Raw genomic sequence first — 21,605 nt, 5'->3', positions numbered from 1 at the left:
GGACCTGCTGCATTTGCGGGCAGCTGCTGGATACCAGGTGAGCCCTTGGCTGGACGAGGGCTGGGGCCCCTCCATCTGAGATGGTGTATGTGGGACTGACAATGAAACCAACAGGCTGAGACACGTAAAGAGGAAAAAGGAAAAACACACAAACGAAAAGACGCAACTGCAAAAATCCAGCTTTGGCTGAGAGAGGCCTGAGAGGTGAGTGCGCCCAGCGTGTGCCAGCGGCAGCATGGGGAGGAGAAAGAGAAAGGGGGGGAGGGAGAGAAAAGAAACAGCCATGAGTGTTATGAATGCACACATCAGACATACACGCACATTGGCTCTGCTCTGACTGCCCCCATCCTCCCAGATGACCACCCCAAGACTGGCTGACACATCCGTGGCATTTGAGAGGGACTGACTGAAGCAACATGACGGAATATCATGCAATTATGTTGTGAGGAACCAAAGCTCACGTGCACAACCAAGTAGGGGCTCAGTAAATCAAGAGAACAGTTCATGACACCAGCTAGAATGGGGAGTAGATGGTCATAGCCAGAATCTCACCCCTCACCCATTGCCACACCTGCTGCATAATGACAGGGCCCCTTTCCCCCATCCACTCCGAACAAATAGGTCTCTTCCACTCATCTCCATAGTGACTTAACAGGGACACTTACCAGGGCATGCAGCTTCTCCTCCAGATCTTGATTGGTTCTCTGGGAAGCAGTGTAGCTGTTCTGCAACCTGCAAAAACAAGATTGTGAGCATGGGAACAGATCTCAGGCACCTAGTCAAGTTGCCTTCATAGCTGCCAAGCAAACCACCAACTCCAGAACTCCAGAAAGACTGCTGTTAAGACAACCAGGCATATTAGCTATGCCTCACTTCCATACGGGCTTTCAGATCCCACATTACTGGAGGCAACATGAAGCTGGCTGGGTGAAAGGATCCTGCAGGAGAGGATGTAAACTACTTTGAAGGACTCCTCTGAACTACGTCATATCCAAGCACATGACCAGTGCTTGGCGCCGATTTTTAACTGAAGTACTTTTCAGGTGAAGCGGTGATGTACTTGTAGCCATCAATGGCTTCTTTTGCATATGTGGGTTAACCATCCAAGCTGGATCCTGCCTTACATCCAACAGTTGAAGAATTCCCCACTGTCAGCCTCTCATGCTGGCAGCACTCCTACGCTGTAGCCTGGAGAAAATAATGGCTGCGGAGCCTTTAGCTCCCCCCTTACAGTCTGGAGGTGCAATTTTCAAGGATGCAACGTGCCTTTGATTTATGCAACAGGGCACAGCCTGCTCACACCAGCTCAGGAAGTCCTCAGTGGGAGGGATATCTCTAACTCTACCCCTTTCTTGTTTTCTTTTTCATACCTACGGAATTTGTCCTTGAATTTCTCCAGCTCCTCACGGTTCTGACCCAGTTCCATCTCCAGGTAGTCCTGACCTGACTCCAGTTCCCTCTCCATCGCCTCCATTTTGTTAGTCACATATGTCAGCCGTCGACGAAGCTCCTCGTTCTCGTGCTGCAGTAGCCTGGGAATAGGAACAAGGTACTGCTGAGCTGCACAAGGGGTACTCCACACCAGCACCCTAACCCTGCTACCCTGCACTGAGGCCCAACACTCCACACAGGAGCCCCAGGAAGGCAGGATCTGAACTGTCAGGAGACTCCAGCACATGAAGCAAGAGGGGCACCTCTGTCAGGACAGAGGCACTCCAACTCTCTCAGAGCAGGGGCAAAGAAGCACATGCCAGCTGGCCAGCCATAGCTCCCAGCTCCCTCTCAGGTTACAGTGCTTGGATAAAGCCCACTAGACAGATGAGCTGTGCGGCTCCAGTATCCCTGAATGAAAAACACTCAATAATTTATCCCAGTCCAGGTTAGAAGAGTTGAAGGCAAAAACAGAAAAATCATCTTATCCTCCCCTTAGTCTGTTTAAAATCCCTCACACCTTTAATACATGGTGGAAAGAGAACTCCATAAAGCCTTAAGACCAGAAGTAGACGTGGTGGGGTGAATTTACAAATGGGATCATGGCTGCCAGTCAACCCCATTGCATCACAAACTGCTCCATTCCTCCCCAGCCAGGACATGTCTGTTGATCAAAAGGATTTCCTGTTGTTTTTCATTCCTTTGGCTCAGTTGCTTTGAAAAGCCCAAAAGCACAGCTTCTCTGGCAGTGCAGGTTTTCTCCTCACTATGGCCTGGAGCTCAGTGCTAGCAGCTGAGTCCCACAGTGCCACCAGCAAAGGGCTCAGCTCCTACCCTCAGTCAGCAGCACACCTCCGCATACTGCTTCTAGTGGCTTACACCAGAACAACATGAAGGATTAAAAAATGGCACTTCCATTTTCACCTGTATTAAAGACCTCATCTACTTTTCTTTCAGACCCACAGTTCCTCTCCTGCACCTGCACTGGAGGTCTGTGTTCCCTCCTCCAGGGGAACAGACATGCAAGGCAGCACTTGGCAAGGCACAAACCAAAGCTCTGCCCACATGGCCCCAAGATGACTGAAGATCTGAGAGGAGCCCACAGAGCCAGTCAGCTTTGCTGTGCAGGTGGCACAGGCAGGATGTGAGGAATCAGCACCCACACATTTGCAGTATGACAGGCATAAAGGGGGAGCAGGAGACTTACTTCATCCTTTCTGCATCCGTCAAGGGTTCCTGCACAGGGAAGAAAACATCTGTGAGATTATTTCAGAGGACGAGTTGGTCTCTCACACTATCTTAAAGGGCAGTCTTGGTTGCTAAACCTTAGCTGTGATTCTTCCTCACCTGCTCTGACAGGTCATACTAGGCAAGATTAGAGCTACAAGGATCTATAGACACCACTCAGCTGTCTGATACCAAACCAGGCTGTGTGTTCTGGATCAGAGCAGAAGAGACAGACTACAAACCACCACACAAGTTAGGTGACTTTATCCTCCCATGGTGCAATCTCAGCATCTCTTGTAAATCATCATCTTAGTTGGTGTTTCAGCTTCCTCCACATCCACAGTAAGTGGGTAGAGTAGGAATCTCACAGGCCAGCATACACAGGATTAAATTGTCAACACTGCAATCACTTGTGGGGCCCTTGGAGACCCACAAAGAGCGAGAGAGAGAATAATTTGTGAGATGAAAAATGTGGTTACCATTTACACCACCCAGATTGTGCTTTGAAAATGGTTTCTTTCTGCAGACCTGAAATCAGCCACTGTAACTATTCTATGACAGCAGAAAAAACATCAAAGGTCAGAAAAGCCTGTAAAAGTAATTAATGTTATGGGCAGGACCCCCGAGATGGCTGGAGCAGGGCTCTGCAGAACAAGGAGACATGAAGCAGTGACAAGAGCACACAGCTCAGCTACTTTCACTTCCTTTGCACTGTGTTAACTCATCACCTTAAACAGCCATCATTTGGTATCCCAAGACAGCCAGGCACAGGCCACAAAGCATCAGGAGCATTCCAGCACCACCTGACAACTGAGCTGCCTGCCTCTTGCACACGCCTACTGCTCTGCAGCCTGAAGGGCTTCCAACCAGCAAACACCTGGGAAGCCTGCAGAGGGGAGAACAGCACCAATTTCTACCTTCTGTAACTCCTGAGGCTACAGGGAAGCTGGTTACTCCCAGGAAGATATATCCAACCTGTAGCACACGTACGAGTGGCACCCCCACTAGAGAGCAGCTTCTGGTGATTAAGAACCCACAACACGAGGTCTGGGGCCCTGCTCTCACTCTCCTCACTGGCATCACAGACTAGATGAGATCCAGGTAGGGGCTTCCCCTGTCTGCAAGCTGGTGACCCTGGCACCTACCTTGTTTAGTGCCAGGCTGAAGGAAGGGGAGGATCTAGATGGGGTAGGCCCCTCCTCCCGACTCCAGCGTGTTGGAGTGGAGCAGGATCCTTTCTCTGGGTAGTTCGGCTCCACTGCACGCTTCTGCCCAAGCTTATCACACTGATGGTGTGGCTGTAATAGCTGTGAACAGGGACTGCTTTCATCCCTTCTGCCCTCTGCACTGATTTTCCATGAAGACAGTGAATGCTGCTGCCCAGAGGATGTCCCTGCCAGCCCCAGGTCTGCCAGCTGCTGCAGCTCATACTGACACAGATCTACTACCCTTCTCTCCAAGGAAAGTTTTCCCTTACTGTCCTTCCTCCCAAGGACAGGTTTCTTTCTTAGTCTGGAAACTCTCCCAGCTTCCTCAGCACACTTTCTCAGGCACGAAGCCATTCCCAGTCCCTCACATTTCTTTTCTGTTTTTCTTCTGCTTGGGCAAGGGGATCTTTCAGTTGCATGCTTGGTTTTGACCCCTTGCAGGTGACCTTCCCTTTGGCCTTCTGGCACAGAGCTTCTGGGGAAAAGGGGAGAGTTCTGGTCTTGTACTGCTCTCCTGGTCTCTCCCAGTGAGCGCAAGCGGCTGGGACTGAGCACCCGCTGGGTAATCTCATCCAGGAATTTGGAGAACTGCAGTTTTTCCTCTGTGATCTTCTCCCTGCGCTTGACAGAGTCAGCGGCACTGCTGCTGCTGTGCTCCAGGGAGCGCTTCTCCCTAGGGCTGAGGCAGAGCTGAGGATCACTGTATTTGCGTGAGCCATGGCCACGGCAAAGTGTCTCTACTGAGCAGGACTTGCATAAGCTCTCAGGACATGAGCCTGTCATGTTGGTCTGCTTCAGGATCCCTTTGAGAGGCAGGTGTGTAGATGAGACACGAAACTTCCTTGGTGTCAGGACTTCAGGAGGCTCTTTAAATATAAGTGAGCGTTCCAGGCTTCTGCTCTTAAAAGAGCAAGTGGGATGGTGTCTTTCATCTCCAGACACGAGAACTGTCTCCATGCTACGGCTCACAAATTTGCTGCGGTGCCCACGACTGTGGTTTGGGCACCGCTTCCCGCTTCGCTGCCCCATCTTCCCACTACGTGGAATTGCTGGTGAGACAGTCTGGCTCTTGATCTTCAGCTCTGCTCTGCACCCTGCCACTTCCTTCTCACTGCTGGACTCCAGGGACCACGATGAGGAGAAGTTCAGGTTGCAAACCTCGAACCCCTCTGCCTGCTTGAGCTCGCCTGCCTCGGTGTAACTAAACCCTGTTTGCTGGTGCAATGGTGTTAAGCCCTTTGTCACCCGGCAAGTTGTTACCTGACTCTGCTCAGCCAAGATCACTCCATCCTGGTCGTCACGAATGATGGGTACTTCATGGCGGATTTCGCGATGCTGCGGAGGCGCCTTGCGGTAAGGCTTCTTTGACGGAGCTGTGCTCGACATCCTCCCACCTGCGTGGCTCCGAAAGCGGGTTACCTACCAACAGCAGAAAGTGCACAGAAGGGACAGTCACGGGTGCTCCATCGAACCCTAGGAGTGACCCAGGAGGAATTCAGTTCCCCTGGAGTTCCAGGGCAGGTCCCCATGCAGAGTGCTAATAGAGCAGGGAAATGATGTAGCCACAAGCCTTGAGCAGCAGCTGCAGGAGAGGGAGCAAAGTAAGAGGTAGCTGTGTCCTTCTCCCAGCCAGTGAGAGCAGAGAGCTGGCACATCCTCTCCCCCCTCTACACACGCTCACTCACGTAGTTTGTGTGTGTCCGGATTATATATAGCAAATGAGAACAGACCTCACAGCACCATATTGATTAGGCTCTTTAGGAAAGGCCTTTTTCAATATGGAAACTGCAAGCCTTACAGGCAGCAGTGACAGCTGGAGCAGAGGTTATTGATCATGTCCTGTCCCTGTCAGCAGAGACTATGTGGGAGGAGAATTCAGCCATTAAAGAGCCCAAACCCAGAACCTTTTGGTTTACATTGGAACCCCAGTGCAGCAGACCCACAGAAGACTTGTCAGAAAGAGGTACCATAGAACTGCTCACTCTGTCAGAAAAGACAAAAACAACTCCCAAGTCAGAGGTGGTATCAAACCAAGGACCAAGGTCATTGATGTTGGTGCCTAAGGCCAGATTTTGTGACACACAACCACACAATGGCCTAAGTTGGAAGGGACTCCAAAGATCATCTGTTTCCAACTCCCTGCCATGGGCAGGGAACCTTCCAGTAGACCAGGTTACTCAGAGGTCCATCCACTCTGGCCTTGAATACCTCCATGAATGGGGAGTCACAACCTCTCTAGGTAACCTGTTCCAGTGCCTCACCACCCTTAGAGTGCCTAAGTGCACAGTATATAGACATGGAGGAAGATAAGTCCCTTTACCCCATGCTGGGCAGGATTCTTCCTACCACAGGAGCAGTACAGGAGCAAAAAATAGGGTAAACGAAAAGCAGCTATATTATACACATGGAAGAAAAACCTTCCTTTCCACCTTTTTGGGTCTGCAGTAAAGGGCAGGAAGATTTCCCTGCAAGCAGCCAAAATTTCAACCACCCCACTCTGCACAAGACAAGAAGTCTTGGAGATGTCAAGCAGATGCTGCAGAGCCTGATACCAGACTCGTGCCAATGATAACATGTGCCATCATTCATAGCTGCCTGATATTTGGAGTGAACTCCCAGTTCTCATTCCCCTTTCCCCTGCAGGAACCTAACACTGATCACGCCTAGCATCTCTGCAATCCTCAGCACCTGACCTGCAGCACTTCAAAGTGCAGGACCCACATGAACTCAGATCAACTCTGTCCCTTCTTCTACAAGCAGGGCCATGTGACTCCCACTCACACACCTGCAGTCTATGGATACCACTGGGCCAGCGACCTAGCAGACTTCACTTGCATTCCCCAAGAATTCTCTCCAATTCTTAACCACTCTCACCTAGCTGCATCTTCTTGACACTTTGAGTCCCCTGAGAGGACTGGAAAGTGTTAGGTGGCTGCACCAACATTGGATTGGCTTCAAGCCATACAAGGCTTTCCACTTCACAGGTACATTTGCAAACTATCCTTCACCCTGCTATAAATACAAGCTCACAAATGTTCTCGCACCTTTCCACAAACACAAACAATTTCTAGGATTAAGCTGTAAATCTCCCCCATAAAAATGCAGGAAACTTCCCCTTGCTGCAGTCATTCCCTCAAGGTCCCTCTTCCTGAAAAGGCTCAAGTAGGTGAAGAGGTCTTTAATACTGTAGAAAAATCACATCCAGCATACTGAATGCCCATTTCACTGCATTCCCAAGCAAACCAGATAAGGTCTGATTTGCTGGGAAGACATTTCACTTTTGTCAAAGAAATGCTGCAAACCTCACCAAAAGCAGGTTTGTAAACACCCCTCTATCTAAGGAACTCTTCTGTCAATTCCTAATAGGCTAAGGACAGCAGATGCACATGGAGATAACCCAAGCTGAAATCACAATCATTTCTCTAGTTCCTAAGGACGTGAGCACTTACCAGCCTGGGCTCAAATTCGAAGCCTCATGAAGCAGGGACACTCACTCAGATGCTCTGAAGAAGAGAAACAAATAGCTTCACATCTACCACAAAAAAACTTTGAAATATGTAAGGAATATGGAATATTTATAACCAAGGACAACTGGATGGCCACCTCACTCCAGGTATCTGCTCCAGCCTACATAAGATCTACTGAAAGTAAAGAAAATGAACTTAGAATAGTTGGCCAAATAGCCCAGCAGGAGCCAGAAAGGCACCTGGACAAGGACATGTCCAAGGCACAGAAGCAACTGGGATCACACAGACTCAAAATTCATGAAGCTTCAAGGGAAACTTGTTCCAGGAAGGACTGAACAAACCTCCTATAGAATGGGATGCGCTCCCAGCTAATCTTCCCCGCCACTGCAGAGAGATGCTAACTGTCAAGCTTTCAGTACTGAAGTTTGGTAATGTTAACAATTCCCTCACTCATTCTTTTAAGTCAGTGCTTCTCACTCACAAATGAGCTGGCAATTATTATGCTCTTGTTTGAACCAAAACATTATGTCCTCATGCCTACAGGTGAGATAATCCACACCTCCAGAAGAGGAGAAGCTACTCTTTGACTTCCATCAAGCACCTCATACTCTATCTAGCTGCTAACAGGCTTCTGTAAAATTGCATCCAGCCAACCAGGGACAAAACACACGTTTAGAAACAACTTTCTGCTCTGTTCAAAGCCCCTGCTTTTTTGTACTGGTTTTGAGCACTGTACTGGTTTTATTTGGGACAGAGTTATTTTTCTTCCTGGTGACTGGAACAGTGCTGTGCTTTGGATTTGGGATGAGAATAATGTTGATAACACACTGATGTTTTAGATGTTGCTAAGCAGTGTTTACACTAAGACAAGGATTTTTCAGCTTCTGGCACTACCCCACCAGTGAGTAGGCTGCAGGGCACAAGAAGCTGGGAAGGGACACAGGCAGGACAGCTGACCCCCACTGTCCAAAGGGATATTCCACAGCATATGGTGTCAGTATACTGAGCATATGCTCAGTATATAAACCAGGGGAAAAGCTGGCCAGGGGCCACTGCTTGGGAATTGGCTGGGCATTGGTCACCAGATGGTGAGCAATTGCACTGTGCATCACTTGCTTTGTACATTCTAATTCTTTCATTATTATCCATTCATTTTCTGTCTTACTAAATTGTAGCTCAACCAATAAATTTTACTTTTTTTCCCCAATTCTCTCCACATTCCACTGAGAGGTAGGAAGTGAGCAAACAGCTGTGTGGGGCTTAGTTGCCAGCTGGAATCAAATCATGACAGGTACCCAATCACCACAAGAGGAGAACTGGGTTAATCTGGGAGCCAGCTATGAGTGTAGCTCTGTGACCACCACTGTCACTGGCATGAAAAAATACTGCAGTAAAGCCTTCCCTTCCCTGACATACTTCTGCTATGCTACTTTTCTCTCATCCATGGCACCAAGCCCTGGGACGTGAGACAGGAACACAAGGTGTGGAGCAGTTGTACACACACAGGGAAAGCCAAACTGAAGGTGAATGGAATAGGCAGGCAACCAGGACCACACAAACTTGAGCTTTGCCAAAACAAACTGAAGAGGTGCCCTTGTGCTGGCCCTGTCCCAACAAGCTGTCTGGCCCCTTTCCTTACTATAATGCTACAGTCGGGTCTCAACTAGCACAGGGGAAAACAGCTTCACAACAGCATAACTGCTCTGTGGGGCAAACTGTAAAGGATGGGAGGAGAGACAGGGAGAACATGAACCTCCAGGAAAGACCAGGCCAGCATAGTTTGAATCTGCTTTTCCATCAACTTCCACCAGCCACACGGGCTGGCAGACAAACAGAGGCTTCCAGGAACAGCTGCACCCATGGGTACATGCATGCTTCCACTGCAGCTGTGCTAAGAAAGAACATGCCAAAGGTCTGTCTCTCAGCACACAGTTCCTCAGGCTCTAACAGGATTGTCCTGGTTCCTACTCTGGAGGCAGCAACTATGCCGCCTGCCATCTCGTCCCCACTTACCTGGAAAAGATACCTGGATGTGAATCCTACCCTCATAATCTGAGAATTTCCAAAGACTTAAAAACTCACAGTGCCTCCAGGCAACTTTCCCTCAAACAAGGACTTACAGATCCAAAGTGATGATGTGTCCAAACATTTCTGGTCGCTTGCCTCAGAATCGGCCTTCCCCTGTCAGCATCCAGCAGCATCTGGCCAATAGCTCCTGAAACATGAGAAAGGAAGCTTGGTGTCAGTCACCTGTCAGCACAAAACATGGAAACAACCAGGCATGCGCAGAGCAACCCACAGCCAGGTGCCAGGGCACAAGTCAACAGCAAACTGCTGCACCATCCGGCTACTACCTAATGGCAGGTTTCTTCACTGTAAAAGCTACATATCTTCACTGTATGCCAGAAAGGAAAGGTCTCCTAGCCATCTCTCCATTAAGCAAGATACCTGTGCAGACCAGCAACTAACCTCAGAAAGGCAGCCGTTTTTTCTAAAAGGCTCCAGGGGCCCCTGCTTTCCCACCTGCATTTCTGTCAAACAGCAAGAATCCAGTCTCTGTCATTCTGTTCCAATCACTCTGCCATACCAATCTGATTTTATTTTGCTGACATCCCTGCACTGAATAGCACAGTAAAGGCCTCCTTGTCTACAATACCTGAGCAACCCTTGCTACTGCAGAGAGAATCCTAAAACGGTTCAATTCACCACACCTCTGTTCAGAGAGGAGCAGATACTCTCTGCAAAACAGATGGACCTTGTGCTCCAAAGCAGAAATGGATATAGGTAATAGCCATAAATAGAAGGTGGCACCAATTCTGCTCATCATGCTATTCACAAGCCTCTCTCTGAAGGAGCTTGCTGTCAAGTCCATGTTATGACTACCCTGCAGAAGCTCAATTTTAGCCTGGACCTACAATAGGAGGCAGCTCTTCAGCTCTTCTAATTAGCACTGTAATACAAGATGAAACTCAACCTCCTGGTTCCTTTTATCTGTCTTTTCCACCTCTCAACAGTAATGCTCCTTAGCATTTACAGTCCTCTTTCTAGCAGCCTATCACCTGCAGTAGCTCCAATTCTACTCTTCTAGCTCACCCACTACTTGCCCACTGTCGTACTGACTGATTTCTAAGCTCACTGACAGTTACATCTTCACTGGAATGGCTCACTGAGGGCCACAAGGTTCACACTGATCAGCATGATCATTAGTCACACCTTACAGGCAGACACACAGGAACACACTAAGGGGCAGAAGTAGTACAAAGTAAACCTAACATTTTGCTTTGTTAATGCAAAAAGCTGAGGATTCCTTCATCCCCTCAGAAACACACACAACCTCTCTCCTCTTCACAGTGACAGAATGCAGTGACAGTGTGTCCTGGGTTTGGATGGCATAAAGTTAATTTTCTTCCTAGCCGCTGGCATTGTGCTGTGTTGCGGATTTGGGATGAGAATAATGTTAGCAATGACAATACACTGATGTTTTAGGTTTCTAAGCAGTGCTTACCTTACACTAACTCAAGGGTTATTGCTCATTTTCAGTTTCTCATGCTCTGCCAGTGAGGAGATGCACAAGAAGCTGGAGGACACACACTCAGGGCAGCTGATCTGAACCATCCCAAGGAATATTTTGTACCATATGGCGTCACGCTCAATGCCTCTCAAACTGAGAGACTGAGCTGGGAGGGGCTGATTGCTGCTCAGAACAGGCTGGGCATTGGTCAGCTGGTGGTAAGTAATTGCATTGTGCATCGTTTGTTTTTTCTTGCATTTTATTCCTCTCTCCCTCTCTCCATTAGATTTACGTTATTTCAATTATTAAACTGTTCTAATCTCAACCTACAAGTTTAACTTTTTTTCCAATTCTCCCCTTATCCCACTGGGAATCATAGAAACATAGAATTGATTGGGTTGGAAAAGACCTGAGATCATCAAGTCCAACCCTTGGTCCAACTCCAGTCACTTTACCAGATCATGGCACTCAGTGCCACGTCCAATCTCAGTTTAAAAAGCTCCAGGGATGGTGAATCCACCACCTCTCTGGGCAGCCCATTCCAATGCCTGATTACTCTCTCTGGAAAGAATTTTTTTCTGATCTCCAACTTAAATTTCCCCCGGCAGAGCTTGAGCCCGTGCCCCCTTGTCCTATTGCTGAGTGCCTGGGAGAAGAGACCAAGCCCCACCTGGCCAGAACTTCCCTTCAGGGAATGGGGGGGAGAGCAACCAAGCAGCTGTGTGGTATTGAGTTGCCAGCTGGAACTAAACCAGGACACAGTGGCAGAGTGCAGCTGCAGAGGCAACATCAAGCTTGACTCTGGTCCTTTTTATCAGAGAGCATCCCTCAGTGTAAAATCCACTTGCAGAGTAGCTATGTTTGCTGTGTGATCTGAGAATGGAAAAACCTTTACCACACACCACAAACAGATGTCATCCAGCACAGAATTGCTTGAGAGAGTTCTGTGGGCCCTGTACAGAGTAAGCTGTCACTTGGCATGCATACAAAACCACAACGCTACCCATGAGCATCACTTCATCTCCAGTAGCAAGAAAGAGCTTCACAGAAGAAAAACAAGGTCCAAAAAGGAATGCTTTGGACAAAAAGAGAAAGAACAAGAGAAAAAAATAAAAGGCACACCTACTGTCTTACAGATATTTAACAAATCCCTTGAGGCCTGAGGTAGATAATAGTTAACTTTGGTCTTAGGATGCACACAGCTTCTATCTGCTTGATGTTGCAGCAGCTGTGAATACTTCCTGCAAAGAGGCAGAGGACTTTTGACTGGATTTTTCTCACCATCACTTTCTCTTGTGTTGCCTCCTCTGACCTTATAAAACAGCCAGCTTGCCAGTGCAGTCCTTCCTTCTCAACAGAAATATGGTGATCATGGTCCAGAGAATGTTTCTTATTTCAGGCATTGTATCATCTTTCCAGTCTTTCTCTTACAAGCAGCATTTCTTTAACCCTGCCATTTATTCAGAAGGGTAAACTTGTGTGACTGAGAAAACACATTTCCTAACACAGTTGCAGTCACATTTGTTTCTAATGCAACACTACAGAAAGATTCTGCAGTGGCTATCACAGTGAATGAACTCCAAAAACCTGCAAGTGCAATACCCACAAGTAAAAAACCCAAATGTCATGTGCCACATACCTGAAGCCCACAGTTACCCCAGAATTTTCACTCTCTGTGGGCCAACCTACACTTTGTATGTATATCCAACATAGGATACTGGCACATCCTGATTTAGGAGACAATGTCTCCTCACAGGCATCAGAAGAAGCAAAAGCAGGAGAGGCTTGTCCAGCTATCATCCTGTGCTTATGGACAGAGGCAGCTTTAGCTTTCACAAGTCTCAAGACAGACTTAGTGTGAACCTCCTGCAAGAAGCCTGACCAACTAATCTGCGAGATGGATGATGTAATAACTGCATCAAGGGATGTCTGTCCAGGACAGAAAAGCAAGCTGGGGGAAGTTAAAAGCAGCACCTGTAGATTGGTGGTGTCGAGTACAATGGGACAGGCCTCTTTAACATTTAACAAGAGAGATCTTTTCATTTAGAGAAGGAATCTCAAAAGAATGTTCAGATCCATTTTGCTGCTGGCTACTTTGAAGCTCAGTTTAAAAGAAAAGGATGACAGCTCCTACTGCAGAGACTCACATGTCAGTTCTGCTTGTATGTTAATGCTCACAATTCAGATCTGAGTAATAGCATTACAGTGACTCTTGGATTAAAATCGAGTTTCAGAAGGATTACTGCTCATTCCTGCTTTTCCATACCAATTAACCTTGACTATTAGGCAGAAACCTCTGTTCCCTGCATGGGAACAATTCCAAGAGCTATCAAGAAAAAGGGATCAGGCCAGCTATTGAACAACAGTCCATGTAACAAGCCCTACTTAACACCTAACACATTTCCAAAGAAAATGAAATCCCTGGATTCCAGTTGTACATAGTTCTTGTTGAATGGAAATACCACAGGACATACCATGTATCTATCATATCCATTGCACTGTGCAGAATTCTCTTAGAAGTTATCATAATCTCACTTTTCTTACAGTCCTGTTCCCTCATTTCACAATACAGAGCTCTCAGTACCCCTAATTCAGTTGCACTCCGTACCCCTAAGCATGCAACTTATTATCTGCTCTCTGCTATGTTAGAGTAGCTTCGCTTCCCTAAACCCTCCATAAAAGCCAGGACAGGTCAACATTGCCCAAGAAACACTAACATCACTAACATGTAACTGGAATAGAATGCAACAGCTGATTAACATCTGAACAGGAACAGGACAGGAAGCAAAGGACCCGAATTCAATCCCCAGAAGGAATGTTAATGGAGAATAAAAATACCCTAGGGAGATTTTGACCAGGAAATGAACACCGGCTTTCTAATGCCTATAAAAGCATAGAAACATCTTTAATAGCTACACCTGAAATTGTACAGGAATCAGCTCAGCAAAAGGTCATTTACCAAGTTACCTTTAAGCAGGGACAGCTACATGGAGGGCTAATGACAGCTGCTCATTCAGAAACGCTGACAGACCAGAAGCCAGTTTAGTTTGTTCAGTGATTGTGTTAGCTTGATCTCTTTAGTTTGCTCAGTGATCCTTTCAACTCTATCAAGGTGGTTTAAGCCTACAAACTTTGAGAGTCTCTTCTTCTTTGCACCCTGGCTTTCATGTCCCTCCCCACTCTGTCTTCGTACTTGTGTTCTTTGAAGATTTCCATGGGAAGAATTCTGGAGTATATTGCTCAGATATTTAAAGAAATACCAGAACATTAGATAAAAACTCATGGAGATTAGGAGAACTCTCAAAAGTTTCTAAAAGTGTCTGGGCCAAGCTAGGAAAAGGAAATCTTGATACTCTAACAACATATTCCAGCAAAAAAGGAAATTTGGGAGTCAAGGCCTTAAACCTTCTCAAACAAACATGGGAATTACTACCACAAGTAAACATTTGAAGAGAAGGGAAAGAGGGAAATTCCTCTAGAAAATTAATATGCAGGAATACCCTTCCCAGACCTCTGGCATCTCCTGCACTGAGCAGGAGGGGAAGAAAAGAAGAAAAATCATACATTACCCTCCTAAAACATAAAATCAAAAGGCATTTAATAAGAACAAGGTAGAAACAGCTTAACATTTTCAACCACTGAGAGGCAGACTCTCAGCTCCTGTAAGTATTCCCTTAGTTTCACACAACCCCCAGCAATAAATATCAGCACTCCTCTTGTTTCAGCCTTTGGTTCAGAGGTTCTGTGAAAACTACAGTCCCCAGCTCTTCCGTGCCAGGGACTGAATGTCACTGAGTTGACCCTCTAGCCGGGACACAGAAATGCCAGAGAACGCTCCACTGCTGAAGCATTCAACTCTATACTTGCCTCAACCCGCTCTCCAAAACATCCCCTCTGTCTGTGAGTCTCAGATATGCACAGATGGCTGACACACTATGCAGTATCTACACAGCAGGACAATGGAGCAGAGCACATTATTTGCATTATTTACAGAGGACAGATGGACAAGTTGCTGCAGTGACCCAGCCCACAGAGCATCTGCAATGCTGAGGAGGCGTTAAGCCCGCCCTGATGCTTGCAGGTGCTGACAAAAGCAAATGTAAGAAAAATAAACAAGCCGTTTTCAGCAACCAGCTTTATTCTGAAATGTTATCACTAAAAACACTCTTGCAGAGTAATTCACGTGATGGTTCTGTTCCCATTGAGCAGAAAACACAAGATGCATTGACTAGATTTATCTTTACCAACAAGAAAGAAAACTGACATCTGCAGGACTTCTTCCTCAGCCGTAAGTTTTGTATGTGTGTAAGTCACCATATAGAGCACATACATAGATAGGCACAGACCAGGAAACAGCATTAAAATTGGGTGAAATTTCGTACAAGCTCTGCCTAGCTGTAGAAAAGTCCAGCTCAAATCTGCTCAGCCATCTGAATCTTTTGGAATCTTAAAGATTTGTGAAATGTTTAAGATATTGCTTTTGCTGTCTAAACAGCACACTAACCTAGTCTGAAGGCACTTTTCTTAGCAGGCTGAGGAGGAAACTTAAAATAACATTTCAGGGGTCTCGCATCTGTTCTAGACAGGAAAAAGCCTGATTTACAAGGAGGAGCAATCTACTTTAATCTACACTTTGGATAAGAATGACCAAGTAGTACAAATGCTTGCAATGATCAGTTTGCCCATCCTCCACCAACATGCACCACAACAGGCTCTTTCATTCCACGATCACATGGCTGCAGCAAAACATGACAGACTGTTCAGCAAGTAATAAAAAGGATCAGCTTTTTCCCCAAGGCCTTGTCAACATATACACTGTACTAAATTAAATTGACTTAGAAAGTAACATAAAGCAGAATAATGCTTCTGGACAAATGTTCTTAATTCAGTTTAAGAGCACTTTACATTAAAACAAGTTCAATAGATAAAGATACAAACTAAATTAAGGATGCCTATACAAGAACGCTGCACTAATATAATCACAGCTGTTTCTAATCTGATTAAGTTAAATCACTACAACATCCCTGCAATGGCAAAATCCTTACAGACACGGAAATTAACCCTTTTTTGCCCCTTTCTACTTTCAAAGCAGGTTTTTCTGGGTCTTGTGTTTGGTTTTGGCATTTTCCTTAAACAAAAACAAAAAAAAAAGCCACAACAGTGTGACAGCTCTCTCTCAGAATCAAAATAAGCTAACTACACTAGGCAAGGTTTATTAAGGTACTGAAGGTATTGACATTTATGTGGTTTGAAGGTTTTATTAATCCTATGCCAAATAAACATCATAACAATGCTCAGAAGCATAATATTTTCTTTACTTTCCCCAAGCAGGATGGGAAGGGTGATCACAAATCCTCGTGCTGTGCCCTACTTTCCATACACCCACACAGCTTTTGCTTGCTGATGACCAACGCACCTGGAGCAGTTCCGGGAAGACAATGCTCCCCACTTGCTCATTCCTGAGCATATGGCTCACCAACAGTTTATCTGAGCCAGCTGGAGTGTGGAGTTAGGGCACGTTATCTAACTGCCCCCAGGCATGGTCTTACTACTGACCCTCTCTTCCACAAAAATGTGAAGCTCTCCTGCTTACTGTGGGGTTAAGCACATACACAAACCAAGTCTGAGGTCACAGACCTAACATGCTATAAATCCACACTCTAAAATCACCTCTCATCTCCGCAGTTCCTACAGAATTTCCCCAGGAAACATACTTGTCAAAATCAAATTTCAACAATTCTAAAATTACTGGTGTTTTTCCCATTCCTCATTCAAAACTACTTGAACTCTTCCTCCTGAATATCAAGACTGAATTTAACCTCATTCTTTTGGTACTCTTTCATCTCTACCTGCTTCTTCAGGCTGGCCTCTTGAGCTTAATACAGTCTTTCTCACATCCCTGCCAGCAATGCAACCATCATCCCTCTCCTCAGGGCCACCTTCTACTGCTGCCTCTGAGCTACCATGTCCAGAATGAACTTCCTCTTCAGTACAAGTTTGCCATGTTTAGCACAGAAAGACAATAGCAAAAATTCTCTCACTGGCCTTCAGAAACTAAAGTGTGCCAACACTCTGAACAATGTGGTGAGCTGTCACTTCTGCTGAGTACCATCAGCAGCCCTGAAATCAACCAGAGTTTTAAGTTCCTTTTTTGTTTTTTTTAATGAAAGAGCTGTTTTGAAGTCCCAGTCACATGGCAACATGGATTGTACATACACAGAAGAGTTCAGTTGTTAAGGGAATCACACTTGCACATTTTCCATTTTACAAGATTTGAACTTCAACTCTCAAAGGGCGGCAGGCACATTTTTGCAATAAACTCTCTGGTCTTGAGTCTCAGATTCACACTGGCAGCTTGTGCAATTATAAAAGGTTATGTGGATCCACATCAACTCTAGGATTCATGCTCACCATCAATATATACAATGAAGAGGACAGGAACAATTTCCATTCCACAATGAAATTGAAGCACTAGGAGAAAAAAACCCCAGCTTTGTGCACTCTTATTTGCTTTAAATTGCAAGTTAAAGAAAATCAGACTCAGCTGTTGTAAGAAAGGAACTGCATAAAAACTCAGCAAGGCACTTCTTGCACCTAAAGCAAGAGTGATCTGAGATGGAAAAGAGAAGGAAAGTGTACATGAGCTAAACACCTACCTGACAGCAATTGAGTTGAATAGCCTGCAATTCTTTATAAGTACAAATAAAGATGCAATCCTGATCCAGTAGTAGTAGAACAATATTTGTACTATACTCAATTTTTTCTGCTGCTGGGTTTAATCTCAGCAAGAATCGTTTTGGTTTAATTAGCTTTGCCCTAGCAGATGGTTAGATGTGAGAGGCAGAGAATGGTACAGGCTTAACTGCTGGGTGATTGTGCAGCTGCATCTGTAGCTGAACAGTTAAGCATGTCCAGGGGTCCAGCTGTAGTTTGCACGACACAGTCCACCTACTCCATTAGCCAAATGCCAGCCTCCTCTTTCTACAGATTATGTATCAGTCAGAGGCATTATCCAAAGGTAGGCAAACAACTAACATGCAGTTTCACCACCATTCCCTTTCTCAGACAAAATCCTCAAATCTTAATCAACTGGAAGTCCCTCTTTCTTTGGTGACAGAAGCACATTCAGAAGCATTGCCATGGAAACTTGAGCCATCCTCTGTGCTATTCATCAGAGAAGATCTAGCACAGAAATATTTCATGAACTCTCTAACACTGAATACAGACAGTCAGTATAATGAAGTAAAATTAGAGACCCCAGCACAGTGTGAAGATAGCAGTGTGTCACTCCTCAACCTTCAAGCTGCCTGAACCTTGAATCACCTACAATGATGTTGTTATCAACTGGCAGAGAAAAGCAGTGTAGCATCGAGAGAAGCAGAAGTGATGTAGAGGAATAAACCTATCCAGACAGAGGGATAAAAGAGAAAGGGGGTCATCGCAGCCTTTTCTCAAAGCTGATTATATCCTATCCCTTTCCCTTCCCAGAGGTTACAAGTGATGTTACGCTACTGACTCCCTTGCAAAGCAGGATTCCAACCAGGCACAGGCACCTTCTGCTTAACCCAAGTCTCAGCCCTTGCCTACTCTGGAGACCACACCAAGTACTACCCATTGACTTCCACTCAATCCCTGCACCCAGGCAGGATGTAGAGTGTTAGATCACATCTCCTACACACTGTAGTAGTCATCTCAATGGGACACAAAGGCAGAACAAGAAGATGCCTTTCAAAACATGGTTTGGGCCTAGCAGATTCAGAGCCTGAGCCAAGGGCAGGAACAGGCACAGAACTTGTCTCAGCTTTGTAAACAACAGAGCAGAATGGCTCCTGAAGCAGCATGTAATCCTGGAGCACCTCTCTTTTTTGTGGTAGTAGTTAATCTGCCTCAGTTTGCCTCCTTCAGGGTTTTTGTGCTGTATTTTTTAAGCTTTTTCTAAAATTATTCTCTTAGTCTTCAGCAGCACTGAACTACTGAGAGATTTTATTCTGAGAGCTCAGTCATAAAAATATAATATGGCTTAATCCAGCTTAGGAAAAACAAACAGATCCACCCACCCATCTCATACTGGTGATCTGTGTACAGCACGCAACTGACTGTGGCTCCTCTCTCCCCCTTCACCTAGGCTCCAGTCAGTCCCTTCAAGAGCAGGACCCCCAACAGAGGGGACCCACAGAAGGGGGGGGGGGAACCCACAGCGGGGGGGGGGGGGGGGCACCCACAGCGGGGGGGGGGGGGGGGAACCCACAGGGGGAGGGGGCACCCACAGCGGGGGGGGGGGGGAACAACAGCAGAGGGGGGGGGGGAACAACAGCAGAGGGGGGGGGGGAACAACAGCAGAGGGGGGGGGGGGAACAACAGCAGAGGGGGGGGGGGAACAACAGCAGAGGGGGGGGGGGAACAACAGCAGAGGGGGGGGGGAACAACAGCAGAGGGGGGGGGGAACAACAGCAGAGGGGGGGGGGGAACAACAGCAGAGGGGGGGGGGGGAACAACAGCGGGGGGGGGGGAACAACAGCGGGGGGGGGGGAACAACAGCGGGGGGGGGGGAACAACAGCGGGGGGGGGGGGGGGAACAACAGCGGGGGGGGGGGGGAACAACAGCGGGGGGGGGGGGGGAACAACAGCGGGGGGGGGGGGGGAACAACAGCGGGGGGGGGGGGGAACAACAGCGGGGGGGGGGCTCGCCTCTGCCCCCTGCCCCACACAAGGAAGCTGCCTGTCACCTGCAGTCACAGGCTGCACCACTTGTCCTTCTGCACATGCTGTATTGCACCTCCTAGGCTCACCTTGCTCCTTTAGTGGGGTGGATAACCACAGGTGCCCCGCTTGACACTGAGCTGGGTTGCTTTAGCTCTTCCCTCAGACGCAACCTCTCTTTGTGGCAGAGTCAGAGCTCTCATCAACTATATCCTTCCACATCTTGTCATCACTGCTAGTACCAGTGTTGTTCTTCAGCTCAAGCTAGTAATGAGCATCAATTGTCCCAAGGGGCAACTGCAGTGAAGGCCCAGCACTTCAGTTTTACCACAAGGTCAGCCTGTCCAGACTAGCTCTACATGCCCTGCCTGGCACTGCTCTTGTAAAACTGAAATGCCTTCACTGCCATTATCCTCTGGGATAGCATAAGCCTGTTAATTAATCTAAGGTTAAGGAAAAACACCTTTTAAGTCATGTTAAAAAACAAGCTCTTCCCCTCCACAGGTCTCCTCCCTGCAGACCTCAGCCCCATAAGTAAACTCTATGCAGCTCTTCAGAGACCAAGCTGGGAATGAGAGACAGTCAAGCTGCAAGTGAAGCCACCTATCCTCAAAGGGGATCAATAATTGATGCCAGAAATCCTAAAGAAAGCAAGCCATTTTTTTTGTCAAGTATCAGATTCAACAACCCAAAGAGGTAGCAGCTTGCTGCACATCTAAGGGCTAAGACCATGGAGGAATTCCAGCGTATGGCCAGGCAGATGTTGCAAGGATAAGGTGTTTGCTCAGTACATCAAGCTGTTCACTCAGGCCTTCAGCTTCATGCAGCTGCGTGAGCTCAGCTCTACAGAATCTGTGACTCTGGCCTAAGGAATGTCTCAAATGGACAACCACCACTTCTGGTGCCAGCTCAAAATGCCCCAGGATCAGACCAAATCCCAGTTTTAGCACCCAGGTGTAGCTGTGCCTTCTGCTCCCTGTTCCAGCAGGGGGAGATGTAGCTACTTGGGAGAGTTACAGATCTAGTCAGAGGAATGCACTGCCTGGAGAGAAGTGTTTGGGACTGGACACAGGAGCACAGCGACCTGGATTCCTACAGTCTTGAAGACCAGCAGAGAAGTCCAAACAAGGAACTGGTAACTTTCTCTCCACAACACATTAAAACTCACTGACAGGATGGAAAAAGGCCAAGAATCACCCCTACTTCCTCCTTGGCCAAAGTCATCCATTTCATTCTGACTCTCTCACACCTTTCCTGGCAATTGGAAAGTGGCAGCAGAAGTGGTATGTAATCCTAAACAAGACCTCCATTTTTGCAGCCATAGCCCATATTGCATGACAAAGCTGAAACACCCACTGATTACAATGATTATACACACTTAAATGCTCTATCAGTAACATTCCACAAAACCTTTTCAGACTTACTTATATTTTGCTACACCTCCAATTGCCACAGGGCATATTTGTCCAGTTTGGTACTGCAGAACAGAGGATGGGAAATGAAGATTCAGGCAACCCACTTTCTCATCAACATCCAAGCCCTTATAGGCAGGTATGGAGTCAGAGGCAAGTAGTTAGAAATAAAATGCAGAGTTTACATGAAATCAAAGGAGAAGAGAGCCCAATATGAATAATTTCCATCTGTTTCACAGTGCTAAGAGTCTTGCAACAAGTAAGATTCCTTTAATCACCTGTCACTGAGATTCTGCTTTGAGAAGTGATACATCCTTCTGGAGAGAGCGTGGCATGGACCAGTCTGGTAATGGGAGCTCCGCAGTGACTCACCCAGAGACTGGATCAACGGCTAAAAAGCAAAAACTATTCTATAAAGCCAAAGCACTTTTGAGAGCCAATTCTTTCATTCCTGCTACTGGGTAAGGATGGCAATAGGGAGGACTTCTGCATAGACTAACTTCAATATGTAAACGACTGACAGGTCACAGAATTTCAGGCTACTAGACATTGCCAAAAGGGAACCTGCAAGTCTGAAAGATCCAAGCAAACAGTGTAATGGACAGCACAGGGCTTATCTGGAACACAGAAGATGGTCTGCTGTTGTTTC

The 21,605-nt window shown here is 46.8% G+C and overlaps 1 protein-coding gene across 3 annotated transcripts in view; it reads right to left on the bottom strand.

The window, feature by feature from the left end:
* The window catches only part of TJAP1 (tight junction associated protein 1), a 41,099-nt gene that overhangs the window by 7,617 nt on the left and 11,877 nt on the right, over window positions 1-21,605 (bottom strand). For 2 of the 3 annotated variants that reach the window (XM_071576019.1, XM_071576025.1), the window contains 7 exons: window positions 9,454-9,548; window positions 7,316-7,369; window positions 5,127-5,285; window positions 2,639-2,667; window positions 1,371-1,532; window positions 666-732; window positions 168-197 (listed from right to left, as the gene is read on the bottom strand). In XM_071576019.1, the coding sequence (XP_071432120.1) occupies window positions 168-197; window positions 666-732; window positions 1,371-1,532; window positions 2,639-2,667; window positions 5,127-5,252 (414 nt within the window). In that variant the 5' untranslated portion in view covers window positions 5,253-5,285; window positions 7,316-7,369; window positions 9,454-9,548. The remainder of the gene's footprint in view (window positions 1-167; window positions 198-665; window positions 733-1,370; window positions 1,533-2,638; window positions 2,668-5,126; window positions 5,286-7,315; window positions 7,370-9,453; window positions 9,549-21,605) is intronic. The other variant, XM_071576034.1, reaches the window with a different exon arrangement.

This window comes from Pithys albifrons, chromosome 2 (genome assembly GCF_047495875.1).
Source record: "Pithys albifrons albifrons isolate INPA30051 chromosome 2, PitAlb_v1, whole genome shotgun sequence".
NCBI lineage: Eukaryota > Metazoa > Chordata > Aves > Passeriformes > Thamnophilidae > Pithys > Pithys albifrons.
This window is presented reverse-complemented; position numbering and strand designations above follow the sequence as displayed.